Source organism: Oncorhynchus mykiss, chromosome 18 (genome assembly GCF_057628025.1).
Source record: "Oncorhynchus mykiss isolate SJ-2025 chromosome 18, ASM5762802v1, whole genome shotgun sequence".
Taxonomy (NCBI): Eukaryota; Metazoa; Chordata; class Actinopteri; order Salmoniformes; family Salmonidae; genus Oncorhynchus; species Oncorhynchus mykiss.
This window is the reverse complement of record NC_143039.1, coordinates 53,790,812-53,803,758: the sequence shown is the minus strand read 5'-3', so window position 1 is coordinate 53,803,758 and position 12,947 is coordinate 53,790,812. Positions and strand designations below refer to the sequence as shown.

Below are 12,947 nucleotides of genomic sequence, written 5' to 3'. Positions count from 1 at the left end.
TCAGTATTTGCCGCTGTGAGATGGGCTAACCTTGTGTTGATTGGGTACGGTGCTGCTCTGAGATGCAGGTATCTTATCTTTGGGTCAGACGTCAAGTGGAAATTGCTGCTCTCTGAACTGACAATGCCAATAAAATAACTGATTGTCAATGGAACCTAATAGATAAATGAAATGCTTCAGGACAATTGTCAATTGGCTTTGAATGTATGATTGAGGCTCCCCCGTAAGTGTTTTTTTTTTATTCGTTTCCCCCCCAATTTCGTGGTATCCAATTGGTAGTTAGTCTTGTCCTGTCGCTGCCACTCCCATACGCACTTGGTAGAGGCGAAGGTCAGGAGCCGTGCGTCCTCTGAAACACAGCCAACCTTCTTGACACAATGCCCACTTAATCCGGAAGCCAGCTGCACCAATGTGTCAGAGGAAGCACCGTACACCTGGCTACCGTGTCAGCGCGCACTGCCCGCCACAGGAGTCGCTAGAGCGAGATGGGACAAGGACATCCCTGCCGGCCTAACCCGGACAGCGCTGGGCCAATTGTGCACCACTCCCCGGGTCTCCCAATCACGGCTGGCTGCGACAGAGCCTGGACCCTAACCCAGAATCTCTCTCTAGTGGCACAGCTAGCACTGCAATGCAGTGCCTTAGACCACTGCGCCACTCGGGAGGCCCATTGAAAGTGTTGGTTTTAACAATAAAATCCACTTCCATTTGCATCCAAGAGTTGTTGTATATTTATCTCTTCAGTTTGCTCCTCTGTTTATGCAGCTTGGTTGTTAAAGTGGAACTGGCCGCCTTTTAACTACTTTGCAGATATGAAATAATTGCACGGAGCCTATCTTTGGCTATAAATAGAGATGCAGATGTCATTTGGCTAGCTAGCCAGATATGTGAATCGCTTCGCTAGCTAACTAGCTACGTTAAACTTGAACTGTCTCTTAGTTGTCAATCAAATGTATTTGGCATCGATCAAATGGGCGGGTAGGCAAGTTCCCATTTCAGTTGTAAGAATGAGCAGGCTACTATTCCCCATCGTTTATCAGTGCAATTCTGACGGCCAACTTGCTGAAAAGGTTTGAGAGGGTTTAACTAATGTTCCCTCGTTAGATTTTAGCTCATCTTGCTCTGGCTAGCATTAGTTGTTGATCTTGTTGTTGATGCGCATAGGCAACTGAGGGAGAGAGATCCTACCCTTTTCACGGTTACATTAATAGGACTGCGAAGTTCCCAAATGTAAGAGGACTCCCGTGGTATTTACATATTTGCAGAAATCCATTCAGGTGTATTTTGTGGCTCTTAGTGAATACGTTGTAATGATCTAACGTTGCGCTGTTGCTACTGCTTATAAACACATAGTCCAGTTCAAAGTTAATCATGCCGGGTCCATGTGGCAAATGGTTTATTAGAATATAAGCCTACTGTATCTCTCTGATATGGCGCACCAGTCTGCGTTGACTCGATCCTGGACAAAACACATGTTTTTATGAGGTTTTATTTGCTGCATTAATTGGCCAATCACATGCCCGAGTTCCCAACCTATATTACTATAGATTTCACACGTCTTACTAGATGTGAAAATGACCATATCGAAGTGCTCTCATGTCAGAAAATGTGTTCTTCTTGGCGGTGTATATGAACAGATGTTAATAAGATTTCATGTTGCTAAAACGCTGTCAGTTCTACTTTTAAGTTTGGTATCTAGCAACAGACGGTATTCTGTTTTCTCTTCTTGATTGACCCTTTCCTCGTCTCTCTCAGGTACAGAGAAGGTGCGTCAGGCCCAAGGCTGTAAACATCTCCATGTGGTGAATCCTGACTGGCTGTGGGGATGTCTGGAGCGCTGGGAGAGGGTGGAGGAATCACTGTATCCACTGAAGGAGGACTACACCAAGACCCAACGGTACATACACACACACACACACACACAAAGTCACAACAGTACACAACAGTACACACACACAGTTATGTGATGGTGCTTCTGTCTTTAGGAGCAACAGCCCAGTCACGTTCCCTGACCTCCAAGGGTCCTTCCAGAACCCCCGGTTCCCCCCCGCCCCCCTCCACCACCACCCTCCAGCTGCCCCTGAGGTGCGGACGTACGACCCAGTCACGGGGAAGCTGATTCGCCGTGGGACTCAGGCCTCCAGACCACCATCTTACCTCCAGGCCTCCATGTCTTCTGCCCATGGCGACCAGACCTCGCTCAGGTACTGACCTGGCAATTCACAACTGTGTGTGGCGCGTACTTTTGGATGATGATGGATGACATGCGTGTTCAGACCGGTCCTCTTCTGTGGGTGTCCATCAGATGTATTGATATCTGGGATTGATGTTTGGCTTTTCAGTGCTTCTAAGTACCTAGTAAGTCTTCTTGCCCCCCTCATAGCTAGATGAGCAAGGACACCAGGTCTCGTACCAGTTAGAACATTCTGGAACGTAGCTTGTCTCTGTCCTGTCCTTCTCTTTGCTCTGATGGCTGCTATACGGAGGCGTTGCAGCGTTGGGCCGAAAGGTCGCTGGTTTGAATCTCCAAGCCGAATAGGTGAACAATCTGCCTATGCCCTTGAGCGAAGCACTTAACCCTAATTCAGCGTTTCCCAAACTTTCCCAAACTGTCCTAGGAACCCCCGTGGGTGCACGTTTTGGTTGTTGCCCTAGCACTACACAGCTAATTCAGATAACCAACTCATCATCAAGCTTCGATCATTTGAATCAGCTGTGTAGTGCTAGGGCAACAATCAAAACGTGCACCCAGGGCGGGCCCCAGGACCCAGTTTGGAAAACCCTGTGTTAAATGACTCTAATGTAAGTATATCGCCTTACATGTAGTAGACCCCTGGGCCCTGTATACAGAAGAGCTCTGAACTTTGTCAGCGTTCAGAAGATGTAACACTCAAAACAATAACTCTGGCAGCGCTTACAGCTGTAACGTAGAGAACCGTGTTTGGTCTGTTGAATCATATTTCTATTAGTACGCCGGGTACCAACTGTCTGTCTATGAGCCGAGCAGCAGGTGTTTACGCTGCAAGGTGGCTCCCCGACCGACCCAGCTCCCTCTAATGAATATAAATATATATATGTATACACGAGGCCCACTAGCCTATATGCTATGTGGATTTTTTTTCTCCTGGAATTAAATGATTAGCCGATTTCCTGCTGGAGTTTCTGCCTGTTCATTATGTTCTACAGCTAGAGGTGAAGATGAATTAGCATGTTAATGCTGGAAAGGTCTGTTTTTGGAGGAGAAATAAAGTACTGGGGCTATGATGAATGTGATGGGAAACTGCTCATTAGTCAGCAAGCAGCTACAATAAGTTGTATTGACAGGTTTGTATTTCCCAGTCCAACCTTAAGGTTGTATATTACTTGCAGTGTCTGCATGTATTTCTGTTTTCAGTAGTGTAGGTAGCTTCTTTACCCATAGTTTGTCAAGATTAAATCGCTCTCACTTTAGAGAACCTTCTGTCCTTCCTGTGTGAGTCACCAAAAGCATCTCTGCCACCTCAATTGGTGTGTACCAAAGAGTTAACATCCTAGGCTTTGTGTTGGTCTCAATTCAAATGTTTTCCTTTGAGCTGGCTCCAAATGTTGTGAAAGGTTTTCATCTCTAAATTGGCTGGCGTCTGTTTACCGGACGGTCTCTGCTAGGGGCTCCTTAACTTTCTGCTTTGAGACAGAAAAGTCATGTTAATAACATCAGGATGAAGCTTCGCAGCAGAGCAGAGTTGGTCTCACACACACACACACACACACACACACACTGAGGCACAATGTGGAATTTTTGTTACATAAAGCCCAAATTAGAGAGAAATCATCAAAGAAACTCCACTCCCAATTAGAGACCACCAGGAGGAAGTGCTGCCGCCTGCAGTACATACTGGGTGATGTGGAGTGTCGTTCCCCTCTTAATCGCTCAGTACTTTCTTGGTTTCTGGGCAAAATGTTCCTCTCTACATCACCACTCAGTGGGACCAGCCTGTCTCAGCTGTTTATCCTCAGCTAGCTACACTCCTGTTCTCAACGAGGTCCTCTAACCAGATCTAACAGGACAGTAGTGAGACGTGCCAACCCCAGGACTGTCTACTCTTCAACAGATATTGTTTGTAGAGCCCGACCGATATGTATTTTTTTTTTGTGTGTCCGATAATGATTCTGACTTTTCGGGGGACAAACGTACCGATATATCTGCCGATATACTGTTTTACTGCGGGGATTGAAAAGGTTTTTTTCAACACAAAATTCTCAAACTGCCATCCAAAAGAGCAATTGTCCAGAAACTTCATATGTTGATGTCCTACATTGTGAAAATAATGACACAGCATGAGAATGGGCACTAGTGTTCAGATCAGCATGAGAATGGGCACTAGTGTTCAGATCAGCATGAGAATGGGCACTAGTGTTCAGATCAGCATGAGAATGGGCACTAGTGTTCAGATCAGCATGAGAATGGGCACTAGTGTTCAGATCAGCATGAGAATGGGCACTAGTGTTCAGATCAGCATGAGAATGGGCACTAGTGTTCAGATCAGCATGAGATTCTCTTTTCATCTTATTTATTGAATATCGGTTATCGTTGGAATTATTGGCCGATATGTTATATCAGTAAAAGGCCAATATCAGCCGCCGATATCAGTCAGGCTCGAATTATTTTCCTAGTCTCACCTTGGCTCCACACACACAGCCTCAACTTGGCTCAACTTGGCTCCTCACACACACACACACAGCCTCACCGTGGCTCCTCACACACACACGCAAACGCAGCCTCACCTTGGCCGTCCTCAGATTGCCTAAACATTCTGCCAAACATAGTCTCTAAGCCTCACTCCTTAGGAGCTCTTTGTAGCGTATCCAAGGATATTTCTGGGTTCTCCGTCATCTGTAAAATTCAGTAGCAGATACCTCTCATTGGGAGAAGTGATTGTGTTGTACAAAGGTCCACAATGGGACTGGACAAGAGGAGCTAGCTTAAAATAGACTAATCAGATTCGTCAACGAAGAGCAATATTCTAAGTATTTTGAGTAGATCTCATTTAGAACATGTTATGTATCCTGCTTGGCTTAAAATGAAGGAAATATATCTGTAATTTCCTACTATCCCAGTGGATCTCTCTCTGGTCTGCAAACCGCTCTGTCTCCCACTGGGAAATGTCTCATTTTCACAGCGTTTAAAAGCCCAGAAGTTGCACCCCTCCTCCCTTCCTCTCCCTCCACCCTCGTTCCCTTTTTCCCTACATGTTCTCCCCCTACACTCTGTGGGACACATCACAGATGCGTCCTGCTTCGTGTCGACATTGTCCTAGATTAAAAAAGGAAAGTTTAATGGGTAGCATCTGTCATTTTTCTGATATTAATTTAGAGTTTCACTGTATCGTTCCTCAAACATCTGTCCTTGACTGTCTCCCGTGTCTTTGAAAACGCACGCACAAACTTGAAATGTGGTTTGTGGCCGACCACACTTCACTTGCCTTTGACAGGACTTGTATATATGTCTAGTAGGGCTGTATATTAGCCATATACTCCTGATAGCCCCTATGGCTGTTGGGCTGTAAGCCTGACCCTCTACTGAAAGTTTAGAACATAATGGAAAAATAGAGCTGTTTTGGAGGCTGCGTGTAATTAGAAGACGCACAAAGGGTGTTTCTCTTCCTCTTTCCCACTATCGGGGATTTCTCATGGTGATTCACAATAATTGGGTAACAGTTGGAGATGTTTGTGTCTGGCTGACGGTGGTTTGTTGTGGTGTGACCAGGGGGGGTCAGAAGGACCAACAGGGGGAGACGGCGGGTCCCTCCAGTCGAGACGACGAGCAGCCTGGACCCTCCTGCCGGCGGAGGGAACGCCAGCCCAGCATGTCAGAGACCAACCCCCTCTACACATTCTGTAAAGAAGACCTGGACAGCATGGACAAGGAGGTGAGGAACGCATACATTGTACCTGCTAAACATTTTTCAAAGATGTGTGCATATTGAAAGAAATACTAACAGATCTGGTTGGAAGGACCATGGAAAATGCATTATGTCACAAACACAATACCTTTACATGTGACTCACATGAACTCTGTGTGAATACAGATTTTATACAGTCTCCAGGCAGGGTTGGAGCCGTACGGTGGACTCTCTGCGGCGTGCTATTTTGAGCTCCTAATATCTGCCGTACACAGACTGAACCACACACACACACAGAACTAGACAGAACCACTCTGACATAAAAACATCAGTACATCCTTTAATGTTCCATCTCTCTCTTTAAGGAAAGTATTCTGAGAATTTAATCATTACGCACGCGCACACACACACACACACACACACACACACACACACACACACACACAGTTGTTATAGTGCTGTTTTTCCCTGGCACATCCACTGTGTGCAGACTGCATCTCCAGCCTCCAAGCTAGATAATGGTGTTTAATGACATCTGAGGGCAGCTAATGTGTCAGGGGACAGACTCCTGGGTCCTCTCCAGCAGCCTCTATTTGTCTCAGTAGGGCTGTCCAGAGTGTGCCTGACTGGAAAAGCTGTCACTTCTCTGCTTGTTCAGAAAATGACAAAGTATTCCTCCACCTGAAGTTTCTCCACCTCTACCTGGTACTTCTGTCCTCTGCTCTCTGTCACTCACTCATCTGGCATGTTGTGTGACTGTGCGCTCTGCGTTGTTAATGATGATGATGATGGCATCACATAGTTTTAATTAATTCCCCACGGAGCCCAACTCTTGTCCCCCGACTTTTGTCTGGCTGGTAAGCGAAGTTCCTCGTCACGCGACATGCTCTAATTGACTGGTTAAAGGGAACCTGAGTGATGCCTCTACGTCTGTTTGAGGTTGAGCTGTCTCGCTTTCAGCCATGCTTATTATTTACACACACACACACACACACACACACACACACACACAGAGAGAGAGAGAGACAGTCAGACAGACAGAAATCATTTGTATATAAAGGCTAGTGTTTTATTGAGTTGTTCTGAACGGTATTCTGTCCCCTGTTGTCATTTTGTGGACATGGCTTTTAAGTTATTTGGAGAGAGACGAGGTGAAAGAAATGAGAATCTGATGGCTGAATAAAAACTGTAGCGACACTCATGATAGAAATCTGTGTGACGTTGTTTTCTCTCCACTTCCCGACCTGGGTTTTATTATTGTCATATAGAAGATGACTGGTGGCACTTTTGATACTCTTCTTTCAGGATGTTACTCGCGCTCACCTCTATCCCCCTGTCTCTATCCATCTCTCCACCTCTCGCTCTCATTCTCCCTCGCTCCCTTGCCACCAGTACAGGTCACACAGCTTGTCATGGCAAATGGGTTCCAGTTGTGAGTTTTAATCCAATGGTTTAGATATCACTGTGACTGGGGACACTGCTTGACGAAGGGCTTGTTGTGAACCAGGAGACTGCAGAAATGGAATATGTCTGTTTCACCCCATTCCCTTTATTGAATTTGCCTTTGTGTTCTCAATAACGTACCTATCCTCTTTAGAGGGATTGACTGAGCTCTGGTAAAAAAAAAAAAGAAAGTAGTACACTACATAGGGAAGAGGGTGCCATTTCAGACACACATAAAGTGAACGTCTTCAGTCTCTCTCGGTCTGTTTATGAGTTCAACTGAAAGATACAGTTCTGTAACCCTGGTCGCCGCTGCTGTGTCAGGGTCTTCCATGAGAAAGTACATTTTATTTCTAGTCTTTGGTCCTTTTTAGTTTTCAGTGTTGATGGGAGAATGCTCATGCTGCACCATGTGTCCTTTTTAAAATCACGGACCTAGAAATAAAATGTCTTAGCCTAATCTCTTTTTGATGGGTAACGTTACCTCTCTGTCTACAGAATATCTCTGTTCTGAGTAGGTGTTCCGAATGGCTGTGTGTGGATGAGGATAACTTTTTTTTGTTTGTATTGTGATTACATTACGTCCATGAACCATGAGATTCCTTCCCATCGAATTTACAATTTGCTACTTTTGCCACCTGCTTTTTATCATTGACCACACGTACAGGGGTCAATAACATAACTAGTCATTGTAATGGTATATTACACATCCCATGTTCATTCATCTCCATGTCTCTGAAGTCATTTCAGTATGGCGTTATTAACCCCTTGTTATAACCGATCTCTCTCTTGTTGTAAACCATATTGGTTGTCCCATTCTCCAATTTTCCCATTATGTCCTTTAACTGTTGTTGTAGGTCTGTTATCTAACATCACCCAGTCTGTTTTCAGTGTTCTCTGCTCCCCTGGGTGTCTGAACCAATTGGTTTAGTTTTTTTTTTATCACGCTTCACCGAGCCTGTGTTAGAATGGTCATTAAGCCTCTCCCATCCTTCTTTTAAAATGGCTGTTTTCTTTAACGTAGCTACTTTCTCATTCAAAGGAAAGAACAGGCTGCCTACAATCACACCTAGTTTGATAATGCCGTGGCGCTGCCTCTGGTGCTGGGGGGCCTTGAAGGTGTGCAAGGCATCATGAAATCAACACATTATCAGGTGTTTTGTAGTACAATGTTCAACCCGGTGTGTAAAAACGTCTCAATTGAAGGTTGTGGGTCTTCCAGCACGACAAGGACCCCAAACACACATCGAAAAGCACCCAGGAGTGGTTAAGAAGAGACGTTGGATTGTTCTGGAGTGGCCAGCGAATCTGAATCACATCCAAAATCTATGGCGAAATCTGAAAACTATTTTTTTGACCAGGTAGGCCAGTTGAGAACAATTTCTCATTTACAACGGCAACCTGGCCAAGATAAAGCAAAGCGGTGTAACAAAAACAACAAAACAGAGTTGCACATAAACACACATACAGTCAATAACACAAAAGAAAAGAAAAATAGAAAAATCTATGTACAGTGTGTGCAAATGTAGAAGAGTAGGGAGGTAGGCAATACATTTAGCACTAGAGGTGAAAATAATTGCAATTTAGCATTAATACTGGAGTGATAGATGTGCAGATGATGTGCAAGTAGAGATACTGGGGTGCAAGAGGGTAAGTAATAATATGGGGATGAGGTAGTCGGGTGTGCTATTTACAGATGGCCTGTGTACAGGTACAGTGATGGGTAAGCTGCTCAGACAGCTGATGCTTAAAGTTAGAGAGGGCGATATAAGACTCCAGCTTCAGAAATTTTTGCAATTTGTTCCAGTCATTGGCAGCAGAGAACTGGAAGGAAAGGTGGCCAAAGGAAGTGTTGGCTTTGGGGATGACCAGTGCAATATACCTGCTGGAGCGTGTGCTATTGGTGGGTGTCACTATGGTGACCAGTGAGCTGAGATAAGGCAGGGCTTTACCTAGCAAAGACTTTTATAGATGACCTGGAGCCAGTGGGTTTGGCAATTGGATATGTAGTGATTGCCAGCCAATGGGAGCATTCAGGTCGCAGTGGGGCTTTGGTGATGAAACAGATGGCACTGTGATAGACTACATCCAGTTTTCTGAGTAGAGTGTTGTGGGCTATTTTGTAAATTACATCGCCGAAGTTAAAGATCGGTAGGATAGTCAGTTTTACGAGGGTATGTTTGGCGGCATGAGTGGAGGAGGCTTTGTTGCGAAATATGAAGCCGATACTAGATTTAATTTTGGATTGGAGATGCTTAATGTGAGTCTGGAAGGAGAGTTTACAGTCTAACCAGGTACCTAGGTATTTGTAGTTGTCCACATATTCTAGGTCAGAACCGTCCAGAGTAGTGATGCTAGTCAGGTGGGAGGGTGCGGGCAGCAATCGGTTGAAGAGCATGCACTTAGTTTTACTAGCATTTAAAAGCAGTTGGAGGCCATGAAAGTGTTGTATGGCGTTGAAGCTCGTTTGGAGGTTTGTTAGCACAGTGTCCATGAAGGCCAGATGTATACAGAATGTTGTTGTCTGCGTAGAGGTGGGTCAGAGAATCACAAGCAGCAGGAGCGACATCATTGATATATACAGAGAAAAGAGCCGTCCCGAGAATTGAACCCTGTGGCACCCCCATAGAGACTGCCGGAGGTCCGGACAACAGGCCCTCAGAGTTCAGTGTGTCAAATCGATCTGAGAAGTAGTTGGTGAACCAGGCGAGGCAGTCATTTGAGAAACCAAGGCTGTTGAGTCTGCCGATAAGAATGTGGTGATTGACAGAGTCGAAAGCCTTGGCCAGGTCGATGAAGACGGCTGCACAGTTTTATCGATGGCGGTTATGATATTGTTTTGGACCTTGATCGTGGCTGAGGTGTACCCATGACCAGCTCGGAAACCAGATTGCATAGTGGAGAAGGTACGGTGGGATTCAAAATGGTTTCTGATCTGTTTATTAACTTGGCTTTCGAAGATTTTAGAAGGGCAGGGCATGGCATGATGGATATAGGTCTATAACATGTTGGATCTAGTGTCTCCCCCTTTGAAGAGTGGGATGACCACCGCAGCTTTCCAATCTTTAGGGATCTCAGACGATACGAAAGAGGTTTAATAGGCTAGTAATAGGGGTTGGAATTTCGGCTGATAATTTTAGTTGGTGGAGGGAATTCAAGCAGTTTTCTGCTAAGTGGGTCAACTTGTCAGTAGAAAGGTGCAGCAAGCTCATTGATGGCTACAAAAAGCCTTTGTCTGCGGTTATCTTGGCTGAAGGCCAACCAAGTACTAACTCCGGGGTGCCAATAATTTCGTCCATGCCATTTTTCTTTTATAAATTTGATGTGGTGCACTTAAGTTTACAAATACATTTTTTTCCCCAATGTTGAAAATCCAATAACAAGGTATAGTGACCGAAAAGTTTTTTTCAATTTCATCTTATTTGAGAAGATTTTTTTTTTTAATTTTTATTTTTTTAGAGCGGAAGGTTGCCAGTGTATTTGACCGCAACTGTAGGCCTGCATAGCTTTATTCATGTTTTTGCCACTAATAATCTGTTGGTCCTGATGGAATCCCAATTTAATTATCTCTCTCCAGTATGTGGTTTTTATAGCAAGTAAATGAGTGGTCATGTCAACATCAATATATCACTGGGTCTGGCTGCCCTGTCACTGAGCTACTAGCCATTTCAGCACTGTCAATAATCTGCTTGCATTAATGTGTTTAAATATTAGGAAAGTCAAATCAATAATTAAGTCAAATCTTACCTGATTTGATTAGACTTGATGTTGACAGGGAAGTATGTTTGGATTACTACAGCCGAACCGAGATGAGTGTTGTTAAGTCTTTTCTCAGCAGCGTATGGCATCAGGTCTGTCAGACAGGCTGAGGAATGGGCCGACTAATGTGGTGGTCACTGATCTATAGTACGCTCCTACAGAGAGACAGGTACTGAGCACTTATAGAGATGGAAAGAGACAGAGGAAGGAACAGATATATCCATCTAATAACTTCTATCGTAGCTTAAAATGGGAGAAGATCAGGAAGCAGGGGCTGGATTTCATGTAACAGACGAAACAAGGGCATGAGCTAAGGACGTAAGGTTGAGGTTAATTTGCAGTTCATTTAATTCTGTCTGAGTCATGAAATGGAGGCTAACGCCGTCATATGTGCCTTGGGTGTGACTTACCCCCTATATCAAGCATTCTGGGGCTTTTTGTCGCCTTGGCGGTCATCTAAAGGTTGTTTCATGGTGATTGATTCAATGGCCATATTAAAACCCTTAAATGGTTGCTCAAGATGTTTAGACCTGCCATTGAATTTCTATTGTGACCCAAAGCCAGTCTTCTATGCTCAAAGACCTCAGTTCTCACTGTAGATGGAGTGCTGTGATTGGTTGTGTGATGGGCCATGAACAGGAAGGAATGCGGATGCTGGGTGTTGTTCCCTAGAGACCAGCAGTGTTGTGTAAATGTGACATTTTGGAATGTAGGACTTAAATCTCTGAGGACTTCAGGAGCCAGAAGCCAGAATTCTAGCAGACACATTCTCCCAAAGTGTAGATGCTTTAAAGTTATACATTCATCAGTCCCTCCAGGATTCTGCGATTGCATCATTCTATGCAAAATCAACCACGCCACACATATTATACAAGAGCTTGCAATTTTGACAAATCACCACAATTTTACTGCAGAAAAAGGTCCTATCAAAGGGTTCGCAATTTCGACCACTGTTACTGTGGAAAACAGCCCAATCAAACAACAAAAATCACAGCTAAAGTCTGTGCAAGAATCAGCATGGCATGTGTAAAGAATGTCTGACCAGCCACAGCAGCGGCAGCCAGCAGATCACTGTGACCGAAGCGATAGCAGGGGAATCTGTGGTGTTCTTTTTGAACTGACCTTAACTGACTCGAGAAGAATCGTTATTCTTTTTTTTTTTGAACGGCTGGCCGCAATGAATCGCAGTGAAGGCTTGATACACACTCCCCCGGCTCAACACAGCACTTCCAGAGACGTGCTCAAACCAACAACTCTGTCATATGTGTGTGCTAGAAAATAGATCATGCTGGAGGCTGCATAGAGACATATTCTGCTTAAAGTCGTACTATAATTGAGTGCGTACATTGTATTGGTTGATTTTTAAATTAACAGGATAGAGAAAAATATAAACTCGGCAAAAAAAGAAATGTCCTCTCACTGTCAACTGCGTTTATTTTCAGCAAACTTAACATGTGTAAATATTTTGTATGAATATAAGATTCAACAACTGATACATAAACTGAACAAGTTCCACAGACATGTGACTAACACAAATAGAATAATGTGTCCCTGAACAAAAGGGGGGTCAAAATCAAAAGTAACAATGCAGCTGGTGGCCACACCAGATACTGACAAAGTACTTCAGTGCATCTCATCCTCATGGACTGCACCAGATTAGCCAGTTCTTGCTGTGAGATGTTATCCCACTCTTCCACCAAGGCACCTGCAAGTTCGTGGACATTTCTGGGCGGAATGGCCCTAGCCCTCACCCTCTGATCCAACAGGTCCCAGACGGCAGAACACTGACATTCCTGTCTTGCAGGAAATCACGCAAGGAACAAGCAGTATGGATGGTGGCATTGTCATGCTTGTCGGGATGAG

General features: G+C 44.5%; 1 protein-coding gene across 5 annotated transcripts in view; it reads left to right on the top strand.

The window, feature by feature from the left end:
* The window catches only part of LOC110496375 (RNA polymerase II subunit A C-terminal domain phosphatase), a 119,956-nt gene that overhangs the window by 37,438 nt on the left and 69,571 nt on the right, over nt 1–12,947 (top strand). For all 5 annotated transcript variants that reach the window (XM_036952936.2, XM_036952937.2, XM_090208787.1 and 2 more), the window contains 3 exons: nt 1,756–1,897; nt 1,986–2,204; nt 5,747–5,909. In XM_036952936.2, the coding sequence (XP_036808831.2) occupies nt 1,756–1,897; nt 1,986–2,204; nt 5,747–5,909 (524 nt within the window). The remainder of the gene's footprint in view (nt 1–1,755; nt 1,898–1,985; nt 2,205–5,746; nt 5,910–12,947) is intronic.